This window comes from Neopsephotus bourkii, unplaced genomic scaffold, assembly GCF_033783945.1.
Source record: "Neopsephotus bourkii isolate Nb327-2 ecotype Australia unplaced genomic scaffold, CSIRO-AGI_Nbou_v1 NB_1120, whole genome shotgun sequence".
In the NCBI taxonomy this organism is placed as follows: Eukaryota; Metazoa; Chordata; class Aves; order Psittaciformes; family Psittacidae; genus Neopsephotus; species Neopsephotus bourkii.
Window position 1 is genome coordinate 4,035,341 of NW_026901606.1, and position 22,831 is coordinate 4,058,171.

At 47.2% G+C, this 22,831-nt stretch overlaps 1 protein-coding gene across 5 annotated transcripts in view; it reads left to right on the top strand.

The window, feature by feature from the left end:
- Nucleotides 1–22,831, top strand: part of SRGAP3 (SLIT-ROBO Rho GTPase activating protein 3) — a 116,305-nt gene that overhangs the window by 87,716 nt on the left and 5,758 nt on the right. For 3 of the 5 annotated variants that reach the window (XM_061362500.1, XM_061362502.1, XM_061362499.1), the window contains 14 exons: nt 305–406; nt 654–851; nt 2,148–2,232; nt 4,633–4,660; nt 8,436–8,538; nt 11,145–11,205; nt 11,609–11,686; nt 12,785–12,919; nt 16,138–16,243; nt 16,532–16,759; nt 18,526–18,605; nt 20,651–20,831; nt 21,384–21,533; nt 21,899–22,226. In XM_061362500.1, the coding sequence (XP_061218484.1) occupies nt 305–406; nt 654–851; nt 2,148–2,232; nt 4,633–4,660; nt 8,436–8,538; nt 11,145–11,205; nt 11,609–11,686; nt 12,785–12,919; nt 16,138–16,243; nt 16,532–16,759; nt 18,526–18,605; nt 20,651–20,831; nt 21,384–21,533; nt 21,899–22,226 (1,863 nt within the window). Of the gene's footprint in view, nt 1–304; nt 407–653; nt 852–2,147; nt 2,233–4,632; nt 4,661–8,435; nt 8,539–10,440; nt 10,472–11,144; nt 11,206–11,608; nt 11,687–12,784; nt 12,920–16,137; nt 16,244–16,531; nt 16,760–18,525; nt 18,606–20,650; nt 20,832–21,383; nt 21,534–21,898; nt 22,227–22,831 lie in introns of all 5 variants that reach the window. The other 2 variants (XM_061362501.1, XM_061362503.1) reach the window with 2 other exon arrangements.

A 22,831-nucleotide genomic window follows, 5' to 3' on the forward strand; every position in this document is an offset into this window, starting at 1 on the left:
TTGCTGTATATCTCTGCCAATTAGAACGCCTGTGGTTTGATTCTCAGCTGAACTGCCCAACAGATTTGTAAAGCAGAGCTTTGATTTACCTGCTGTAATTGGAACATTTCAGAGGGCTGCTTTCAAAAGCTGGGTAGAAAATGCTTTGTGCTGGCCCAGGTCCAGGGCACTGTTGATGGGAAACTGGGTGTTATAGCCTCCCTGGAGGCAGTGAGGAGCTTGTGGGTGCTGGAGGGAATCATTTGGGTATTTAAATGTGTATGTATGATCAGTACATAACCTATTGAATGCTCTCCTGTTTCAGGTGTGTCAGGTCAGTGCCCAGCAGCCTGTGCAGACCGAGTTGCTGATGCGGTACCACCAGCTGCAGTCGCGACTAGCCACCCTCAAGATAGAGAATGAAGAGGTAAGAAGTTGCTCTGGGTCTTTTGTTGGCCTTGTGGGCAGCATTGAGCCTTTTCCCTCTTATGCAGGGGGTTTCTTGGGGTGCTCAGGTATGAAGTCCATCTAGCAACGATGCTGAGAGCACCCATTGACTGCAGCGAGTGCAAGCACAAGCCTGATTCTTAGGAGCTGTGTGTTGGCCATTTGTTTTGGCTCAGAATATGTCACTTTCCCAGTCTGCTTTAAAACCCTGCTTCTTTTTCTGATAGGTACGAAAAACTCTGGATGCCACAATGCAGACTTTGCAGGACATGCTGACAGTGGAAGATTTTGATGTTTCAGATGCCTTCCAGCATAGTCGCTCCACTGAGTCAGTCAAATCGGCTGCATCAGAGACCTACATGAGCAAAATAAACATCGCCAAGAGGAGAGCCAACCAGCAGGAAACCGAAATGTTCTATTTTACTGTGAGTCTCATCTCATGCGATAGAGGACACAAAGCATTAATTGCTAGGGCTCAGTACAGTTTAAGTGCTCATTAGGAAAGAGCAAGGACCAATTCAGTCTCTTTAAGTATTTGTCTTCTGTCTGATTTGGGTTTGGAATGCGTTTTTCAGTGGTAGGGCAATGCATACGGAATGACAATCCAGGGTCTGCCTTGTTCTATTTGAAGGAACAACCGGAGTAACTGGTTGTGACCAACAACTTACAGATCTCAGTGCGAGTGGCTCAGAGCAGGGCAGTGGGCTCCAGCCAGCCTTGCGCTGTGTCACCATTCAGTGCCTGCTCCTTTACAGTTTAGAACCATCAGTGCAGCCCTTCCTTTTCTGGCTCACACAGCTAAAATTTGCCCTTGATCCATGGGACGAACTGAAGTATTTGCATCTGATGCCAGATGTTGGAGGCTTTGTGACAGCCTGGGTTTGTGTGCACTGGGTAGAGGCACATCTAGGATTCTCTGTTACAGTGCTTGAAATATAAGTAATAAGCCATAAGTTCAGCAGAAATAGCCCTCATTTAAGCATGGTTAATAGGCTAAAGATAATAGCATCTTGTGACATATTACATATGCGCAGAAAAGCTTCTACTTTCTCTTAACATTTTTATTGTTATTATTGTATTGTTTTATTCCAATTCAGGGGGGAAGAAAATGGCAATTTTTGTTGGAGTTGTGCTTGGGTGGGTTTTTTTATACTTTTTGTAAGAATTTGATCTTTCCCATTCTCTTTCCTTTTCTACCTCCTTCTCTCTCATTCCTCTTATCTGTAAAATTACTTCTCCTGAGTGTTACTGGGTGTCAAACAGTCTCACAATGAGATGAGAAGTTGTGCTGCACAGTTAGTGTTGCCCAGCACATAAAGCGCCTGACCTGGGAAGGTCTCATGCGCTGGGAGTTCTCACTCTGCAGCACTTCTTTGCACAAAGGCAGTGGAGGGAGAGCCTCTTTTGATTTTCCAGGCCATTCCCAGAAGCCTGACAAAAGAAAGCTTGCTTTGAACTCTTTGGACCTCCTTGCGTTCCCAGGCAGGAGGTGCAGCACCAAGGAGACCAGGCTAATAAGATCATCAGGACTGTGGCTGGAGCAGTGAGAAGTGATTAGACCGCGCTCAGCCCTGCAGTGCATCTGATGTCTGGGTTGTTAGAGCCTGTCAGCCTCGCCGAGCCCCCTTCCAGCAGCCCCCTGGGCAAACGTGTACATCAATGACAGGCTGGTTTTTGCCAAGAGTCTTTACCCACCTTGCTTGTTTTATTTCTAATTCCAGAAATTTAAAGAGTATTTGAATGGCAGTAACCTTATCACGAAGCTCCAGGCTAAACACGACTTGCTGAAGCAGACTCTTGGAGAAGGTGAGTCGCGGGGCTAGGTTCAGGGAGGAACCTTCTCACCACAGGAGACAGTTTTAAACCAGGCGTCATCTTTGTGTGTTACCTGTGTCTGTGTTTTCCTGAGTGACTGATGGCTTCTGCGGTTGGCTGCTACTACTAAGTTTAACGGGTGACATGCTAAAATCATTATCTCCTTGGAATATTACTCTTTTCCCACCTTTCTTTGGGAGTGCACTTACAGAGATTTGTTTGAATCTTTGTGTGTCCTAAAGTGCTGTGTTACTTCTCCAGCAGCAAGGAGATTTCCCACCCGCTCCAGCCCTTTGCCTTTTTCTTTCTCTCCCCCTTTTTTGCCCTCATAGTGCAGCCCCGAACATGTCCATTTTCTTGTCCTTGATGCTGTGTTTCTGTGTTACAGATTTGACAGCAGGAAATGTCCCCCTTGAACACAGGTTTTTGACTTGCTCTAAACTAGAACTGCAAAATCATCCTTGTTTTTAAACTAGTTTTTTCCATTGGAGGCTCTTATTACCCATGTTATTACATACACACAAACAAGCTTCATACAGCAGAGGGATAGTACCTCCGATGGGAGGCAGGAGCAAATGGCTCCAGGTGGGTTAAACTGCTGCTAGGGTAGCGATGTGCAACCATATCCCTGGGAGAAGCTGTTAGCGCTTTCAAAGGGCTTAAAAAAATTTGCATGATTTCCAGTGTAAAGAAGGTAGATGTGAGTTGTGTCCCAATGCTCCAACAGGAGAGAATGTATTTAAATTAAGATACACAAATGGTCCATGGTCTTGTTTTAATAATACAGAAATTGGACTCCTCATTGCAGAGTTAATAAAAAAAAAGAAGGAAGGAATAGCTTTTTTTTTGGATGTTTTGCCAAATGTTTTCTCTGCCAAATTTATTTCGCCTTAAAATCCTTCTTCTAGTTAGATCCTGCGGTATGTTCCACTCAGTGAACACTGAGCCAAGTCAAGGCACAATATGTAAGCACAAGACAGGCTGCAAGGGTAGGCACTAACACACTTGCTTTCCCCAGGAGTCTCATAACTCCATGTAGCACCTTAGCCCCTCATCAACCTGCAACAGCAGGTCAGTGCCAGCCCTTCTGCATCCTCTTCCAGAGTGAGTCCGAGTTGAGGCTTTGACTTCAGCAAGGGGGATGCAGCATGTGCTGCACAGAGATTGGACCCATCTAAACTCTCCCCCAGGATCCCAGATCTTGGTGCAGAAAAGAGCTCTGTTGACTGGAGACAGTGCCAAGACTCCTGTGGATTGGTGCAGATGAATCTGTTGATGGTCAGTTTGATCACCATCCTGCTCTCTCACACAAGAGCCATATTATCGCCATACTTAGGAGGAAGAGTGCAAGGTCAGGTGTTTGAATTCTCTAGAGTTGGGCAAAAAGCCCCCATGGAAGACTTTCACATGAAAGCTGTTTGAATTTCTCCCAGGCCGTGGGATCATCTTGCCGTGTAGGCGTTCAGCAAATATTTAGCCCAGAAATACCAAATGCTGCATTTCAGCATGAGCTGATTCTCATTAAGAAGAAGTCTGGATTTGCAAAATACTTGTGTGGAATTCATTGCTTTTTCAGTGAAGAATTGGCTGCAAGCTTGCTTTCCGCAGGTGCCAAGGGAGAGCAGGAAGGAGGCATGTGCAGCCAAATGCTTCCTTTTATGTGTAGAAAGAAGAAGAATAAATCAGGTTTCCTGGCCTTGGGAGAAAGGCACAAACGGAACATGAAACTAGTTCAGATTTTTTCAGTGGATTGACAAATACGCTTAAAAAATGAACAGATTTTATCAGTGGTGATGGCTGCCATTTATTTGAGATCCAAGCACTAAAAATACACAAAGGGAATGAGAATATTGACAGCCAGAATAGAGTCTGCCTGATCGTGATTAGATGGGTTGTTATCTCACAGGGAAAGCTGGGGAATTGAATACTCTGCTGCATCCAGGTGCTATTAGTGGTCCTCCGTGAGGCAGTTGGATAATCTCAGGGGCCTCCCTGGGGGCTTCAGCCCTTATCAGACTGCCCCTTTTCCATTTGGCTTGGCCAGTCCCCAGCTGGTGTAACTGAGCACTTATTGCAGAGGACCCGCAGTGCATCTGGTTATTTACAAGATGGGCTTCCTATTGCAAATAAACCTTTAATATCAGTGGGATTTGAAGACGTTTTCTCTCTCTTGTGGCTGAATCCTGAATTTCCAGCATGTCTTTTAGTGGGGGGGGCTTGTATAGCAGCCAGCTCAGCATCTCCCCATCCTGTGGGGCATGTTCAGCTGCTTCTCGCCAGAAGCCTTTAACCTAGGGCTCACAGAACCAGGAGTGAGTGTGTGAGTGTGTTTTAACAGTCATTTGGTGGTGACTAATGTGGAGATGTGATGGAGACTTGTGTTTCTTACAGGTGAAAGAGCTGAATGCGGAACAACCAGGTGAGCGGTTTCTTCCACTGCATCTGCTGCTGGGAAGGGCTCGCACTGGCAGGAGGAGGGTGGCTGTGGGAAGGGCTGTTTGCTTTGCTACTGACACAGCTTGGCAGGGCTCACATTTAACCAGGTGCCCTGGGCTGGCAGGCTGGAGGGCAGGCAGTCCCAGGCTCCCCACATCACTGCCCTGCTCCTCAGCTGCATTGCCTGGAGTGGATTAATTAGGGTGATGACAAACAGCCTCTTGTTTTTGCTGCAGTGTAATTTCTAGCTGGCTGGTTCCAAAGTGCTTGGAAGCTCTGTGTCAGCACGGTGCAGTGCCTTGTAGCATAGCTGGGTTGTGTTCAGACAGTGCGACACTGGGTGCCTACCTGCTCCCTTCCGCCCCTGTTCATTTGAGGACTTTGATAAGTCTCTGTAAGCCTTTCCCAGCTCTGGCTTCCTTGCCTAGTAGTGCAGTGCATGCCTGTATTCAGACTTTCATCCCTGTAGCAGGAGGTAGTATTGGGGGTGGATATAGCAGGGAGGAGACTTTGATCTGTCCAGTCCATAAAGCATCTGCACAGCTTGCCATGAGTTTTCTGACAATAAGACGTGGGCCAGCAAAGCTTACAAGCATCTCCTCAGAACATGCACAGTCTCTCTGTGTTATCCTCTTACAACCCTGTTTCAGTTTTTAATAAAATGCCATACCAGCAAAAAACCCCCCAGAAACAACATTCCATATCAGAAATGTTGCAGCAGATGGCAAAGCCTGGGCTGCTTTTCCAGGCAGGAAAGAGGCTGCCTTAGCACAGGGCAGCAGGACAGCAGGATGCCTTCCGGCCGGAGGGGACTGTACTGCTGGCACCAGGCTGAGAGTGGCGTCAACACTGGGCACCCACTGGGGCGGCAGAGCAGGGCAGCAAGGTGCTGTGAGGACAAAGAAGGGCCTTTCCTGCCTCACACAGGCAGTGTTATCACTGCACTGATGTGCTCCAAGGAGCTGCCCTTGACTGTGCTCCCAGGTCCCCTTTGCATCAGCTCCCCTGCTGCATCCTTTCCCTGGGGGTCCCAGTGCTGCTCTGCATCACCCTGATGCCCTCAGTGCCCCTGCTGTGTTTGCAAGCACAGGGCTGGTTGGGGCTACACACAGCCTGGGAGATGAGCACCTTGGGGTGTGCCAGCAGGGGTCTGCAGGGCAGGTTGGGGAAAGCACAGCCATACAGCTGGGTAAGCTCACAGGGAGAATTTGCTCTGGAGTTCTTTATCAGGAGTGGGTACCCATGGGGTAGTGGTGTTGCAGGCCAAAGCAATCAAAGGAATGAATAGCAGCCTCCTACATGAAGGATGATGGCACAACTCCCTGCTGCTTCTGTTTGCTTGTGCTTCAGCAGTTGTTTTTCCTTCACAAAGGAAAACAAACAAGAGACAATCTCCTTGTGTGAGGCAGTGATGCAAGTGTAGGCAGAACAACCTTCCCACCAGGTAGAGCCCAAGGCCAGGCTGCCCTGGCCACCTTGCACCAGGGCATCACCCAGGAGAGGAGATTACACAGCAGCAAACCACCCTGGGGCTGTTTGCAGCACAGGCCTGCTCAGGTGATGGGCACTATAAGGGTCAGTGGTCATTTCTGCTCCTCAGTTACCAGTTGGAGGAGTGGTTAGAAGCTATAGGAGCACTGAGTCCAATTTCTTAATCAGAGGCATCGGATTAAGGGACCAGCCGATCACAAGTGTCACCTTTGCATTGTAGCTCTTGTGTAAATCATACATGCCCATTTGACTTTGCTCTGTGAGAACTTTTGTATGAAGGCTCCTAGCGCTCATTTTGTTTGCATTTGCAGCCATGATCTCTCCTCTACAGACATCAATACAGCCTGCGGGCATAGGACAGATCCGAAATTGGTTAGAGATAGAGATTTTATGCTGTTTTTCTCCCTTTATTAGATCCAGGCACTTCAGTTTTAATGTCCTTCATTATCAGAAGAAGAAATAAAAATGTGAATAGCATTAATGAAAGCAGCCCTCATCACTGCACTAAAATAAGTTACACGTTTCCATGGCCTCATTTCCAGAAGCAATAGGTGTCTGTTACCCTTGCTGAAGTCAACAGAGTCTTCAAGGTGTGTTCTGCACAGTCACTAGCTATTAGGGGCAGGGTCACGCCACTCCCTAGTGCTAATGCCTACCTTTTCTGTTCTTACAGAGATGCTGGTGGGTTTGCTTATCTCTGATGACTGGGCTCACCTTTTTGTTTGGTGGCTTTCGTCTTGGGAATGCCTGCTGAAAAGATGAAAACCCATTCACATCCCTGTGAATCCCAAATAGAAGTTAGCTACAGGGAGGTTGAGATTTTCCCACTTTCCTATTTCAGACTTTCTATTCCATTTAGGAGACCTCATAGCAGCCTTTCAGTATCTGAAGGGGGGCTATAGGGATGCTGGGGATGGACCATTCATTAGGGACTGTAGTGATAGCACAAGGGGTAATGGGTTCAAACTTAAACAAGAGCAGTTTAGATTGGATATAAGGAAGGAGTTCTTTACTGTAAGGGTGGTGAGGCACTGGAATGGGTTGCCCAGGGAAGTTGTGAATGCTCCATGCCTGGCAGTGTTCAAGGCCAGGTTGGACAGAGCCTTGGGTGGCATGGTTTAGTGTGAGGTGTCTCTGCCCATGGTGATGATCTTAAGGTCCTTTCCAACCCTAACCATTCTATGATTCTATAAACAGAATACCCTAGAGTTTTCCAGGGATAGCTGTGGTTTGTTTCGGATATATCAAGGAATATATAGGAACTCTTCAGCTGCTCTTGGTGCTTTTTGCAGGCTGATGGAGCACTGAAATGGTGGAGGTAGGAGGCAGGTGTTAACAATCCTGCTGAGCACCAGAGCCTTCATTTTACGATGACATTTTACAGTGTCATGCCTGGCACTAGCACAAGCACTGAGCAGCAGTTTTGATACTTGGCATCTCAGAAGAGAGAGAATTGTAGCTGCAGATTGTGGGTACCAAAGACAGTTAGGACCAGCTGTGTTTAGCAGCTTTATTACTCTCTGGCTTGAATGAAGCAAGTCCTGTGTGAAGAGTGTTTCTGGCTTGTTGTTCATTCAGACTGTGGTTCCTAGTGTAGTTACTGCTCTGTCACTGTCTTACTTCTGGAGACAACTGTTTTCCACAATAGGAACTAGGATTCCAGGAAGCCCGCAGCAACAGCTAGTTAGATTGCTGTATGTGGCTGCAGCTCAAGTGTGTCTGACGTGGAAATACTGGAAGAATGTGGTTGGATGGATAGTAGTTTGGCTTATTGCTGTTACGTGCTTCTATTATCAAGATTAACTTGAATTTATTACTTAATTAAAGGCTGCGGTCTTGACCTTGACTTAAAATAATGAACAGCTCTGATTTTGCACCAGGCAGCCTACAGGTTGGCTCTGCTGCTCTTCAGATACCCACCAGCTGCACCCGAGCTCAGCCTCACCTTTGGGACCTGCAGAAGTGAGGCCATCGTGGCATGGGCTCCAAAATGAGTTAGCTGAGTTAGTGCTCTAGTAGCACTGTATGATGTTATGGTGTGGAGCCCAGTGCTTTGCAGGTCCCCTGGTCCTGGTGGAGCCATGCCCATGCTGGAGATGCTGAAGCGTGAGCGGCTGCAGAGTGCATGGAGCCACATGTCGAGTCCTCACAGAGGGATTTTTCTGTTTGATTTATTTCTTATTCTTGGTCATAACCTTTGAGATCTCACCCTGTCATTGCATTTACGTTGGTGTTCTGTTGATTTATTTTGTTCCATTTTCTCCCAGGCCCCCATGTCTTCCCCCTAAGCCACAGAAAATGAGGAGACCTAGGCCTCTCTCAGTCTATAATCATAAACTCTTTAACGGCAATATGGAAACGTTCATTAAGGTACTCGTTGGCTGACAGTAGGAGTTTATGAACGCTCTGAATGTAATGGTGGCTTTCCTGTCCTAACTGCTGGCTGCTTTCCTTCCTCGGTGGTGTCTCTGGTCTGCCCTGCACCCAGTTGACGTGGCCAGCACAAGCGTAGCCTCAGTGACAATTTCTCTCCATAGTTGTCCTCATTTATTCCTTGCATTTCTCATCCTGTCACCAGCACGAGGCAAGGTAGCAGTGAGGACCCTCGTGGCTGGTGGCTGTTGGCCATGCTGGCAGGCTGTGTGGCACAAAGCACTCATCATCCTGTGCTGCTTCCACCCATCCTGGGAAGGAAGATCAGACAAGGACTGCCCCTCAAAGGATCAACAGTGCCTCCTACCTTCCCCTTTTCCACCCATTTTTCGTGGTCATTTCCTCTGTAGCTGAGGAAGACAAAATGACTCAAGCTCCTAGAAAGTGCTTCCCAGTTGTAAGCCTTGAATTGAAATACTACACATGGTTGGCTGTGTGGGAGGGTAGACATGCTATCCTTATCCTTAAATAAAATACATTAATAATAACCAGCCCAGCTGGCTCATCTCTGTGCCAATGACTGATCAGTGGCTGATGCCATCTCATACAGCTCGGTACTTACTGGGAGTCTGAAGGCTCCTTCCCGCAGCCCCAGCAGGAGGGATAGCCGGCAGCGAGGGCAAGCAAGAGCCATGTCAGTGTGGAGCTGTTTGCTGCTCCCATGGGAGCTCTGAGAGCACCAGGAGAGGTGACACTGCAGCTTGCACTGCGACCCTTGCCGGCACTCAGCCAGGGCCCCAGACTCAGCTTCCAGTGCCGGAGCAAAGCGATTCCTAAGCGGCTGTGAATGGTCTCGTCCGAGCCATCACTGATAATGTGCAGCTGTCATAAATGTGAGCTAGAGTATTTTCTTCATTTAAGCTGGGATGAACCCAGATGAACTCAATTAATATCAGTGCAGTCCCAATGGAAGGGGCCCTGCCTGTCCCAGGGAATTACCCAGAAGAAGTGATTTGAGAAGAAAAATGAAGAGCTGTGGATGTGGGATTTGTCCCATAGGACACCTCCAGCTATCTAGCTGCTAATCCTCCAAAATGCAGCACTGTGCTATTGCTTGGCTGCTGGAAAGATTTCCAAAGGAAGCAATGCAGTTCCAGTTGCTTAGAGTGTTTAAATCCTGCTCTGAAGAAAGCTTTAGTGAAAACACTGTAGGAAGCAGTCATGACAAACTGCTGGATTAGGTAAACTAATGGGCATTGTACATCTCAGGTTTATTCTCTTAGGCTCTTTTAGTGCAACCATAAGCCTAAGGGCAAAGTTTATAAGCAGTGCACAGTCACAAGTAATATACAGACCAGACTGACAAAGCCAGTAATCCCTTTAATACTTGTAATTATTCCTTCCTTAAACTGATTTTTATGTCCAGCCTGTCCAGGGCTGTGGAGAAGGAAGTATCTGCAGTAGACATTCATCTGAGCAGATGGGTGTCCTGTGTCAACACAGGCTTCTTACTGACAGTGCTGTGCTGCTGGGGTTGTCCTCAAGTCTGGGGGGGCCAAATGGGACATAGGATACCCCACGCCAGAGTAGCTGTGCTCAGAGCTTTGCCTGCAGGCCAGGCAGGGGCTGGCAGCATCCCTGGGCTCTGAGAGTGCTGCAGCATCAGGGAGGGAAGAAATCCAAGAGGCTGTTTCTGCAGGTCGCTGAGGCTCGGGTGCAGTGTGCCAAATGGGGTTTGGAAGGGAGGGTGCACAGCCTGAAGGCTCGGGTTGGACTTTGCTAAGCTGCCATTGCATTTGAACGTTCATGGCCTCCGAAAGAGATGCTCACCTCTAACTGAACTTATCCTTGCTTAATCTTTTCTTTTTCTCCCGCTCTGCTGCTTTTTTGTGTTCTCAGAGGAAGGAGGAATGCGCGAACAAGAAATCAGGTATTTACTGGAGGCCCGTCTACAAGACGGAGTAAATTAACCAGAGAGATGCAACCGTACTCTAATGGAAAAAACAACCAAACGAAGCCCCTGAGGAAAATAAATGTCCACTTAGGCAGTCAGACACAGCTCACGTTTCTCCTTGAGCTCCTTCCACAAGGGGCCTGGAGAGAAGCAGCTTTGAAACACAAGCCAAAACTCACCACAGGTTCAGATACCAGCAGTTTATTTCATGCCCTGTGGTGTTTTGGTGTTTGGGTTTCTTTAGCGTCTGCTGACAATGGCTTTTCAGGTGAAAATATTGTTATAAACTCTGTTATTGGAAGCCTGTAGCATCAGATATAGCACAAGTTTTATTTCGGCTCAGCATTACACCTTTGAAATTCAGTAGCTGTGATCCGGTTGCATCAGTCCCCGGTCTCCACCAGATAGTGAGCAGCAGCCTTTCACACACTTTGATGAAAGCTTTTTTAGTGCGTAGCTGACTGCACATAGTATACTCAGCACTTTTTGATGGCTTAATGTGCGTAACGCCTCCTTTTCTTACCTGTCCTCTTACTAAACTCCATGACACTGATTTTCACATCTCTGGTTTTGCAATCCTTAATGCATTTTGCATGTTTTGTTATCAATAAACCAGTAACTTTTAACTTTCTCCTTTCCTTTCATGAAGGATTCAGGGCAGGCTATTCCACTTGTAGTAGAAAGCTGCATTCGTTACATCAATTTGTACGGTAAGTTGATTCAGTAATTCCAACAAATTTCTGCAAAGGAAATTAAGTATTTGTAGTTAGCAGTGAAATACAGTAGAGATGCCTACAGCCCTTGATACACGGGCTCATGTAATAATTACAGTGCCATTGCCTGTGATGTAGCATTGATGGCTGGCAAATATTTAGGTGGTGTTAGCACTTACTCAGGTTAAATGATTCTCTCAGGCCCCAAGCCAATGGGAGCCCTTTCAGCACTTTGATTTGGGGGGCCTTGATTGGAGAATACAAGCAGAAATGAATTGTAACAGGCCTTCTTGCTCTGAGCTTTTCCCAGTGCATGGATTCATGGTTTCTCCTGTTCTGTACCGGAAAGTACCAGGTACACAGTGACAGAAATCTCATCTAAACCATTGTTCTGTTCCAGGCCTTCAGCAGCAGGGCATTTTCAGAGTCCCTGGCTCCCAGGTGGAAGTCAACGACATCAAGAATTCATTTGAGAGAGGTGTGTTACCAGGGTGTGAGCTACAGCTGGGGCGCTCTGCTGGGAGCAGAGATGGTTGTTGGGAGTTTCAGTGTGTGGTGGGTGCATTAAACATTGTGTAAAGCCTGTGCTGAAGGCTTTTCTGCTGAGACACAAGGAGCTTTTATTCCCTTCTAGGTATCTCAGTGTTGTATCTCCAGCAGTAGGGAAGAATCACGTAGGGAAAGAGTATGAGAGGTAGGGGTAGGTGCAGAGATCTTTTCCACTGTCATTAACGAGGAGCATGAGAGCCATAAAATAGTTTGTTGAGATCCATTTTCCTACTTCCTGCAGTGGTTTGTCAAGGGAGGAGCAGCATTGCTGTGTGTACCTGGGAACAGTATTGGTTGTGGAGTTGCAGTGATTCTGTTCAGAAAATCATACTGAAGGTGCAAGGCAAGATAGGGCAGAGCAGTCCTTATGTCAGCAAGTGCAGGTGGAGCTGTGAAAGGGACAGTCTAGATGGGAGTAATGGCCTCCGTGGCATTAATCTTTGAGGGTATTGGAAGGCTCAGGGTGAGCGTGCTCAGGAATAAGGCAGTGGTGGGATTCTCAAAGGCTGGAGGATTTGCACATCCCATTTAAGGGGAATCAGTATCCAAATCCTTTAGGCATTGAAAGCCTTTTATAGATTTAAGTCAGTACAGTGCTATCCAGAACCGTTCAGTCTGTTCCAGAGGCATAATTGCATCCTCCAGTTAAGCCTGTCTTCTCGGGCTTTCACTCACCATCATTTATTTCTGCTCAGCTCTCTGTGCTATTGCTTTAAATGCAAAAATGCATTGGGCTGGAAACTGTGAAGGAAAACTGGTTAATAACATCCTCAACTTCAGGAAAGGTTCAAAATACCTACAATAAGCAGGTTTTTAGTAGGTAGGGCTGTAGCATGTCTCAGCAGGATGCTGTGTAACAGAAAACCTTATTAAGCTCTTCTCTTTCTGGGAAAATGCAGAGCGTTACCACACAGAGGAGGGTTTTCTGGTCTGTGGGAAAGTCAGAGTTTCCTCTAAGCTAGCTAAAAACCACATATCAGGTCCCACTCAATAGTAATGCTGGAAATGAAAACTCTTCTCTGGGCAGGTGAAGATCCCCTTGCTGATGATCAGAATGAACGGGACATTAATTCAGTGGCTGGAGTCTTGAAGCTGTATTTCCGAGGACTGGAAAACCCCCTCTTTCCTAAGGAAAGGTTTCAAGATTTGATATCTACTATAAGTAAGTACATGTGACAGCTCCTGGGAGAACAAGCACAAGTAAATGGGGGTCATTAATTGCTTGAATAGGGTCAGCTGTGGTCCTGCCTGCACAGATCTGTGGGTAGCAGTGGTTCCTGTGCCTGCCCATCACGTGTCACACAGTCGTGGCTCCTGGGACCCAAAGGAGTTTTGCTGCTTTAGCTCAGTGTCTTGTACTAAACATAGTGAAGATGAGTAACTCCTGGCTACTCACAAACCTTCTCCAGCCCTTGGATCTACAGAGTTGGTTTCAACCTCACTCCATCAGCTGTTCTCTAAGTGTTTGCTATGTGCATTCCCCATACCAAAGGGAGCCAGAAAGTGCTCTGAGATGTGAGGGGTTTTAGTCACAAAGGGCTGAGATTCCTGTCAGGGAGAGCCCGGTTACTTCTTGTCCTGTCCTGAATACTCCTCCCAGCTCCACTTGTTCTGCTGCAACTGAAGAAACAGATATCCCAGCTGGGGTTTATTTCTCTCAGTAGTTTGTAGTGATGACATACATTTATTGTCAAGTCATGGAAATTACTCCCTGGGGGAAAAGAAGAAAGCAGAATGAATCTGATGTTTCGGAGAGGATGGAGGAGGGTGTTGCATGCTTTGGCTACAGGATGACTTTATTTTACAGGCATCAGGGTTGTTTGGGGGTTCGAGTGTCTCAGTACATGGGTAGCTTCAGGGGGAATGACTGGCAAACATGTACTGATGTCCTGCATTTGGCTTTCACTGCTCATGGCTCCTTTCCCCCTTCTTAATGTGCATTAGTACTGCAGATTTAGTGATGTCAAGACAGACAGATGATATCTAGAGGGGAATGATGCAGGGATGGGCTTGTTCCAGAAGGAGAAGAATGTGCTTTTATTTGTCAAGAACAGTTGTTTTGTACATTAGCTTTAGGAAATTCACTGTTGCCTTTCAGTTTTGTGTGTAAAACAGGCAGCACACCTGTAACACGGCAAAAGGAGCTGTTTCTGCACCAGTTTTATGCCCCAGACAGGGATTTTTAGCCTGGCTTTCAGTGCTTGCCCCAACTGCCCTCCCCAAGGAGCTTATAGCAGCAGAGTGGGGAGCCTGAGAGGGCACAGCCAGCAAAGAATGGGCTGGATCCCCTTCAGTGCCAGGAAATGAGCTTTGTCACAGGCTCATAGGTGATGTGATCTGCGCTTGCAGATAGGCTTGTGCTTTGGAACCATCCCTAATTAATGCCAATTTGAACAGTTTATTAGGCTTTTTTGTTGTTGTTGTTCCAAACATCATCTGTTAATTTTCTGAACAGTATCCTCTTTTCTCTGTTTTTTCTCATCTTAACAAGAATTTTCCTTTTTCTCATTTTTCTTTTCCTGCTGCTGTTGGTACCTTTCAATTAAGGATGGAGTTTAAATGAATTAAAGTGCCTTGTTCCCATTAAAAATCTGACCTTAAGCGCATCTGACTTTCTGCCACATAAATACAGGCTGTGTAATTGGTGTCACAATCCAAACAGATTGAGGAAGCCTGCTTTCTTTGAGAGCCACTGCTCAGTAAAATGCCACCCTCACCCTAAGAGGTTCTGCCTCATTTTGTCGTTATGGTGGAAAGGTTAAATGCAGCCATGTGGTTTGGGCTCCCCAGTACAGTGCATCACAGAGCCACCCTCATTCCCTGGGCTGCTGCTAAGGTTATTCTGAGTGAGTCTTTTGCAGCAAGTGGTGCTGCACAGGTCTGAGGGCCTCTGAGTGTCCCCAGAAGCTGCCACGCTTCATCATTCCCAGCTGATGTGATGGGGAAGCCAGGCTTGCTGGTGGCAGAGGAAAGGCTGGTTTTCCTTTTGCGTATGGGGGACTGAGAGTTTGAATGCATTTCTCAAATGCACATGAGAAATAGATGGATTTGCAAAGGTTCATTCGGAGGTGTGCCAGTGTCGTACAGTGATTGGTGATTACTCCAGTTCCTCTGAATTCCAGGCAGTTGAAACATTTTGCTAAGTGACAAAGGCAAGTGCTTCGAGACAATGTGTTCCTCTGGGTTTCAGAACAGGTATCTATTGCTGCAGCTTTCTCTCCAGTTTCTATTTGTTTATTGTTTTTTTAACAAATGTCCTTTTAAGTAAGAGCAAGCTGAAGAAGTACAGAACCCAGCAAGCAATAAGAAGGGATAAATGTGTTCCTCAAAAGGAAGAATTGCCAAAATGAAATACTATAAAGATTCCCATCATTATACTGAAGCCAAATTTCACTCAGAATTTTGAACAAATGGCAGCCCAGCTACATGCTGTCAGTGGATTTTGTTATGGCTAGCAAATGTCAAAGTTTGAGCCAGCACAGTAAAGTAAGCATCTCTTCCACACGTCTGAGGCTGACTGCTCTCAGAAAGCTTTGGTACTGTTTGTCTGCCTTCTATACAGTAAAAGCCAAAGGATTGATTAACTACATAATACACTAAGGAGCTTAAAAAAGCAGTACTTTGGGGGCTGAAATGTGCTGCCAGCTGCTGCAGGACAGCGCTGAGCCCCCTCAGTGGGTTGGTGCTGGAGCTCTGCAGGTGAAGGGGGCTCCTGAGCAGGGGCTTCAGCATCCTCCTCATGTGGGGCTTCAGGATGATGAGGGTGCAGCACTGGGGTCCCAGGCGAGCGAGCTGGCACTGGGAGCAAGATGGCTCTAAGTCACCTTCCTTCCTGCAGGAAGAAGCTGGTTTGTGATAGCAGCTTTGTGCACTGCTGTGGGGAGAAGTGAATATTGAAGTGCTGACACAGAATCAGTTCCAATTAAATTCCTAGTGGGAATTTAATCAATGGGAGACTGGAGCAGAAAGGCTCAGAAGGACCTGATGCCTAACCCGTGAGAGTAACATGAATAAGAGCCTCATTTAAAGATCTGCACTTAGAAATGCAGTGCTCCATTTTCCAGTGCCGTGGTGACTCAAGCTTTTGAGGAACAGAGTAGTTGTTGAGGAATGAACTAAATAATTCATAAACATTTTAAAAGTGAAACTGTGGAGATGTCTTTATTTGCTGTTGAACTGAATCTGAACATGTGTGTGAATCCACCCACGGAAGAGTGCTGTGCCTGATTTGGCACCTTAGTGCCAAACCAGTGGATTGAATCCGGAAACAGGCTCTTTTCCTTGCATAGTGGGCTACTAGATCTGGAACAAGTCCCTCTGGTGCTGTGTTACCTGGTCCTGAGAAGGTTTAAAGATGTGTTTTCTATCCATGTGTTCCAGAAATCGAGAACCCCACTGAGAGAGTGCACCAGATCCAGCAAATCATCATCACTCTGCCTCGGGCTGTCATCGTTGTCATGAGATATCTTTTTGCTTTCCTTAATCAGTGAGTTTGGGTTTTGTTTTCCTCTTTCACTGAGTTTCTCCTTGCCTCCCTTTTTTTTGAGGGCTCCCCTGTCTTTGTTGCTCAAGTCCTTTCTGGTATTGCCATGGAGAGTTGTATTTTGCTTCTACATGGGCCTTGCCTAGGCACAGCTGTATGTCTGGGGAAGGTGAACTGCTCAGTGATGATCACTTTCTTGGTGGTGAGGGTTTAGTGGTGGTGGTGGGGGTAGGTTATTCTGAGAGAACTGGGGAAGTCAGCACCATGCCTCCCTAACGCTTGTGCTTGCAGCTTGTCACAGTACAGCGATGAGAACATGATGGATCCCTACAACCTGGCCATCTGCTTTGGGCCCACTCTGATGCACATTCCAGATGGGCAGGATCCGGTGTCCTGCCAAGCCCATGTCAATGAGGTCATCAAAACCATCATCATCAACCACGAGGGCATCTTCCCCAGCCACAGAGAACTGGAAGGACCTGTCTATGAGAAGTGCATGACTGGAGGGGAGGAGTACTGGTAAGGAGCAGGGACAGGACTTCATTGGTTGGAGAACTTGAAGCTAGATCCCCTGCTAGGGTTATCTTCTGGCATTGTATATCAAGAGTGAGCCTGTGACAAAATGCAGAGCTTTGGCTGGATTCCTGGCAGACAGAGAGTTGACCCCAGCTCACGTGAGTGTAGGAGAAGGGATCTCAGGAGCAGGTCCCTAAGAGGATGGGGTGTGAGGAGAGCTTTAGGGAAATTTAGACTTAGTCTTCAGGGCAGCCCTGCACAGTGCAGGGGTGAATTTGCCCCTCTGCAGAAGGGGCATGCCTTTTTGCATTTATTCCTGTTAACGTTATGAATTAGGGGTGCAAGTGACATATATTTGATATGCTTGTGCAGTTTTACACTGGTTAAGAATCTTACTCCATACAAGGCTGCCTGCATGGTTCATAGTTATAACTCCCTTCATTAAAACTAAAGAGGATTTTGCATACCTGACCAGTTAGTCTCTACTTAGATGTATCAGTTTTACTTTTGATGTTAGCTTTGGTAGTTAAAACAGAGTAGGCAGTTTCAATTAGTATTTATTTTTTCTTATGCTGACTCAGGAGAAACTCCCCAAACAAACTCTCACATTAGAAGTGGTTAATGTGGTATCAACATTAAGTTATCAATGATGATTTTAACATTGATATTACACAGTTGTCTGGAGGATGCTGGAATTCTAAACTGACACCCAGATCTAAGTTTTGACAAACCTGTATTTGTAACAGACTTGAACTGATTTGTGTACAAGTTTTACACATTTCTGAGACCTAATCTCTAGAATCATAGAGTCATAGAATAGTTAGGGTTGGAAAGGACCTTAAGATCATCAAGTTCCAACCCCCCTGCCATGGGCAGGGACACCTCGCTCTAAACCATATTACCCAAGGCCTTATCCAACCTGGCCTTGAACACTGCCAGGGATGGAGCATTCACAACCTCCCTGGGCAACCCATTCCAGTGGCTCACAACCCTAACAGGAAAGAATTTTCTCCTTATATCCAATCTAAACTTCCCCTGTTTCAGTTTTAACCCATTACCCCTTGTCCTGTCACTACAGTCCCTAATTAAGAGTCCCTGCCAACATCCCTATAGCCCCTCTTCAGATACTGGAAGGCTGCTGTGAGGTCTCCACGAAGCCTTTAGTTCTCCAGGCTGAACAGCCCCAACTTTCTCAGCCTGTTTTCATACGGGAGGTGCTCCAGTCCCCTGATCATCCTCGTGGCCCTTCTCTGGACTTGTTCCAACATTTCCATGTCCTTTTTATGTTGAGGACACCAGAACTGCACACAATACTCCAAGTGAGGTCTCAGGAGAGCAGAGTAGAGGAGCAGGATCCCCTCCTTCAACCTGCTGGTCACGCTCCTTTTGATGCAGCCCAGGACACCAATCACCTACCACCATCCTACTGATGCAAGCAGAGAATAAAATGCTAAAACCCACTGTGAATGAGTGAATAGAACATTTTAACTTGGTATCACTTTCTGTACGTTTTGCCAAATATGAGTAAGATGCTTGAGCAACAGAACATGGTGTTCTGGGCCTGAAAATCGTGGTGCGAGTGTCTGCTGTTCTCAAAGCAATTTCAGAGATCTACTGTGATTTACAATGACCATCAGTTCTATGAAAACTAAAGCCATAACTCTCAAGTATCACTGTGGCCAGAATTTCCCCCAATGGCTTGCTTTCGTTAAGTGCCTTAGGAACAGAATCTCCTTCTTTCTTTGAAAGCATGGTGTATTTCATTCCAGTGACAGCCCGCACAGCGAGCCAGGCACTATCGATGAGGTTGACCATGACAACGGCACGGAGCCCCACACCAGTGATGATGGTGAGTACAAATGTGAGCAGCAGAAAATTGGGCCTGTGTTAGGAGAGCTGTGCCTGCAGGAGGGCAGTGTGCGCTTCAGTCCTGATCAGAATAGGGGCTGGAAGAGTGTCTGGCACTTTGGTGGGAGACAGCGGGTTTGTGTGCTTAAGTAATGAATACGAATAGTAAAAGAAGTTGCATATAGGTTTTCACCATAGGACCTTTGCAGTGGTCTGCTTCCATGGTGGGGTACAAGGATTAGTTTTGTGGAGCTGTTCAATGAGATTGCATTAATCTGCTATTTCCTGCCCTGACAAAATGCTGACACTTTCCAAGGCTGGCAGGGTGGTGGAGGGCTTGCTGGATGCAGGGAGGAGGGGAAGGACACAGCTGGGCTGGACAGCTCAGGACCTGCTTTCAGCTACAGATGGGAGACAACAGGACTAGATGATGAAGGCGAGCAAGCTGCCACTTAGTCAATTTTATGCTTGCATGGTCACATTAATAGCTGTGATTGGAGTTTCTGGGTGATTAACAGTGGTGCAAGTGTAGAGAAGAGGAGCAGCTTTATTTCATGAGTTTACATATTCCTTCTTCCCCTCTCTCTTGCCCCACACACCCTCCCTGATGGGAAACTCAACATTTCATCAGGGCTGTGAGAGCCCTCCTGGCTGCTTCCCCTGTACGTTTCCTTCAGGGCATTCCCCATTGATCCCAAACACCCTGCCACTCCTATTGATGTGGATGTGTATTTTAAGCTGGTGAAAATCAGTCTGCTGAAACGACCTCTCCTATCTCACATGAGGTGGTGAATGAGGCAGGGGTCTCATGCAGCATCTCCCATGTCCTCCTCCATTGTCTCCTCCTTTGTGTGGGTTTTGTCGCCGAGTAGAGCGACAGATCACATCCTGATTGCTGCTGATGCCAAGCCTGTGGTTAGTGATAACACAGACGGCGCTGAGCAAGTTTCCATACTTTAGTGAGAACATGACAGATCATGAGGGACTGGTGGATTTGCCCTATTTTAGCTTTTTATCACCTGTCTGCCTGTCTCCAGGTGGGGTTTAAAATGATCTGGAGTCTCAAATAATCAAGGTACATTAGAGATAGCTAGAGGTAGCTGGGTGGTAGCAGCCTGCTTTTTCACCTTTGTCTTGGAGCAAGGTGAGACAGAGTGCAGGACGGGGACTTCTGCCAATGCAGAGAGAAGCACTGCCACTGCCTTGTGATTGCTGCAGTGCTTTCCCTGGGATTCAGTGCTCCCAGCTGGAAACAGACTTGCAGAAGAGCTGGGCTCCTCCACAGGCTCGTGAATACCAACAGGCTCCTCTCTGGATGCACCACCAGCTCCCACTGTGATGCCCATGGCCAGGGGCTCAGGGGTTCCCGATGTGCTCACAACCTCCCGAAGTGAAGTCCTCCTGCAGCCCACTTGAGTTTCAGGCCCTGAACTCCCAGTTTGTGAATCCCTGGTGTTTGGTAGAGTTTCAGTTAGAAGAAGTGGAGAAGTAGAGTGCTGGAAGGTCTGCAGATGTATTGGAGTGATGCAGAGCAGCTGCCTCGCCAGAGCCGGTATTGGTGTTTCTATGGGCATCCCCAAAGGGGGATTCATTACTCATCAATAATTCAGGCCAGACTGTCTCCAGGATTAGGAAAGGAAGAGAAGGTAGGTGGGGCTTTGATCACAGTATCTGACAGAGCTTGACAGGATCCCAGTCTGGAGGATAATGGGGTTCTGTAACTAAAGAAATCACTTTATAGGTAGAAAATGGGAATGTGGGTGGTGATGCCATATGCACACAGGGAAATTTCAACTACTCCCCATCTGGTTTGTAGCTTTTTGTAATTGCTGGTAGTTTGTGAGTCTGTGAGAAATCCCAGGAAGGCTGGAAGAACAAAAAGACTTGATCAATCTAAAAATAAGATGGTTTGTACTCATTGAAAGATGCTCTTGGGAAGCTAGGGCAGCAGCATTACTGCCATGCTGGTGAGATGTCTCTAGATCTATTGTGCTCTGGGGACTGTTGAATTAAGCTCTTCTCTATCTGTGCTTCTTTCCTTGTCAGAAGTGGAGCAGATTGAAGCCATAGCAAAGTTTGACTACATTGGGCGATCTCCACGAGAGCTCTCCTTTAAGAAAGGGGCCTCGCTCCTCCTGTACCATCGGGCATCAGAAGACTGGTGGGAAGGGAGACACAATGGTGTGGATGGCCTCATACCCCACCAGTACATTGTGGTACAAGACATGTGAGTACAGTGGCATGTGTTGATCGGGGATGTTAAAATCACGTGACTTCACAAGGTTCACTTCATCCACCTGAATAGGTGGTCAGATTTCCCCAGGTTTAATGACTTTGGTGAGAAGTCTGGATCTGTGAGAAATCTGTTTCCTGGAGCTGATAAAGCCAAGCACTAAATACTGTACTTCAGTGTGCCTGATCCCCGTCTGTCATTGACCCCAAGCTTAATACTGGTCTTGCACCCTGTGTACATTGATGTGGCGCTGTTCAGTGTCCACCTGGCATGTAGGCACATCCTAGGGTCCTTCACGGATGCCGCTCCTATTACAAATACTGTACCTGGATAGATTAAAGTGGCAACAACAGTGCAGGGGGACATGGGGACATGATGTTTGCTCTTTCTAAGCTCTGGGTGCTGTCTGAAGTGGTGGCTTGGTGCAGGCCTTTGTTAGCAATCTAGAGCTGCTGGAGTGGTGATGTTCAGGTCCGTGTTGTGGCTGGGCCCTAACCTGTCTCCTGGGGCAGATCCCTGTTACTGATGGAGGTCTCCTTTTCCTAGGGATGATGCATTCTCTGACAGCCTGAGCCAGAAGGCAGACAGCGAGGCAAGCAGTGGACCGCTCCTGGATGATAAAGCCTCCTCCAAGAACGACATCCAGTCTCCGACAGATCATATTGTGGACTATGGCTTTGGGGGAGTCATGGGCAGGTAGGGAAACTCTTTTTCCTATGAACACAGATGTGGTTACTGTTGTGTGGGGAGAGTCAGTGTGTGGTGCAGGGCAAGACAGAAGGGAAGGCTCCAGTAAGCACTGCAGAATAATACAAGCATGGAGGGGGTTTTCATGTGCATTGCTAATGTAGTTCTTAACAGGTAAAGAAGGTACAATGCTGTCCTTTTCTTGGCACTGGCTAAAATGTCTGTCTTCCCTCTTGCCTCGGTCTTCTAGAGCTGAAAGGCTGGAGATTGGTTTGATCTGAGCTCTCAGAGCTGAGCGATTGTCTTACAGCATGCAACCAAATGCTTTTGATCTGACGGACGGTGACCTTAGTCTTGTGATGGATTCTTTGCAGAGTGAGATTGAGGTCTGACGGTGCAGCTATCCCTCGCCGTCGAAGCGGGGGGGACACCCACAGCCCACCCCGAGGGATGGGTCCTGGCATAGACACTCCTCCTCGAGCAGCGGCCTGCCCTAGCAGCCCCCACAAAATACCTCTAAACAGGGGCAGGATTGACAGTCCCGAAAAGCGCAGAATGGCGACATTCGGCAGTGCAGGCAGCATCAATTTCCCAGACAGGAAGGCCTTGTCTGATGGCCACCCGCTGAGATCGACCTGTGGATCGACTAGACACAGTAGTCTCGGAGATCAGAAATCTCTAGAAGCAGAAGCGCTTGCCGAGGTAAGAGGGTTGTGAAGTGGCTCTCGGTGCCCCGGGATCGAGAGGTTAAAGGATAAGGCACTGGGGTAGTGCCGCAGAGCCCCTTCAACACACTCCAGAATTACAGTGCTGTTGTGGCTGCAGTGGTTTAAAGATAAAGATGAGCAGCCGACAGCTTGCCTGCTTTCCCAACTCTGTTGGTTGGTCTAATAAAAGATGCTGCCTCCTTCCACAAACCTTGTTTGTTCAAAGCAATAGGCAGAAACATTCGATCCACCACTGAAATGCGCTGGCAGCTCTTGCCTCCCGCAGGGAAGGAAGCACATTATCTTCATCTGGCGCTCCATAAGGAGCTTTAAGAGGAGAACACTGGATTCGCCAAATCAGAATTTGACTGATGATCAGTGTTTGGAGAAAAAGCTTCAGGTTTGTTATGGGCTGTTGTAGCCAGGACCTCAGAATTGTTAGACTGATCCCAATATGATGCCTCTAGCCACGCAACATCATCAGTGTCACATTAAGACATCAGTTCCACAGTGCTCATTAAATACATGTTACCTTCAGCATAGCCTGCAGGCCTTCTCTCTAGCACTGGGAGGAGGCCACCAGCCAGCTATGGGTTATAT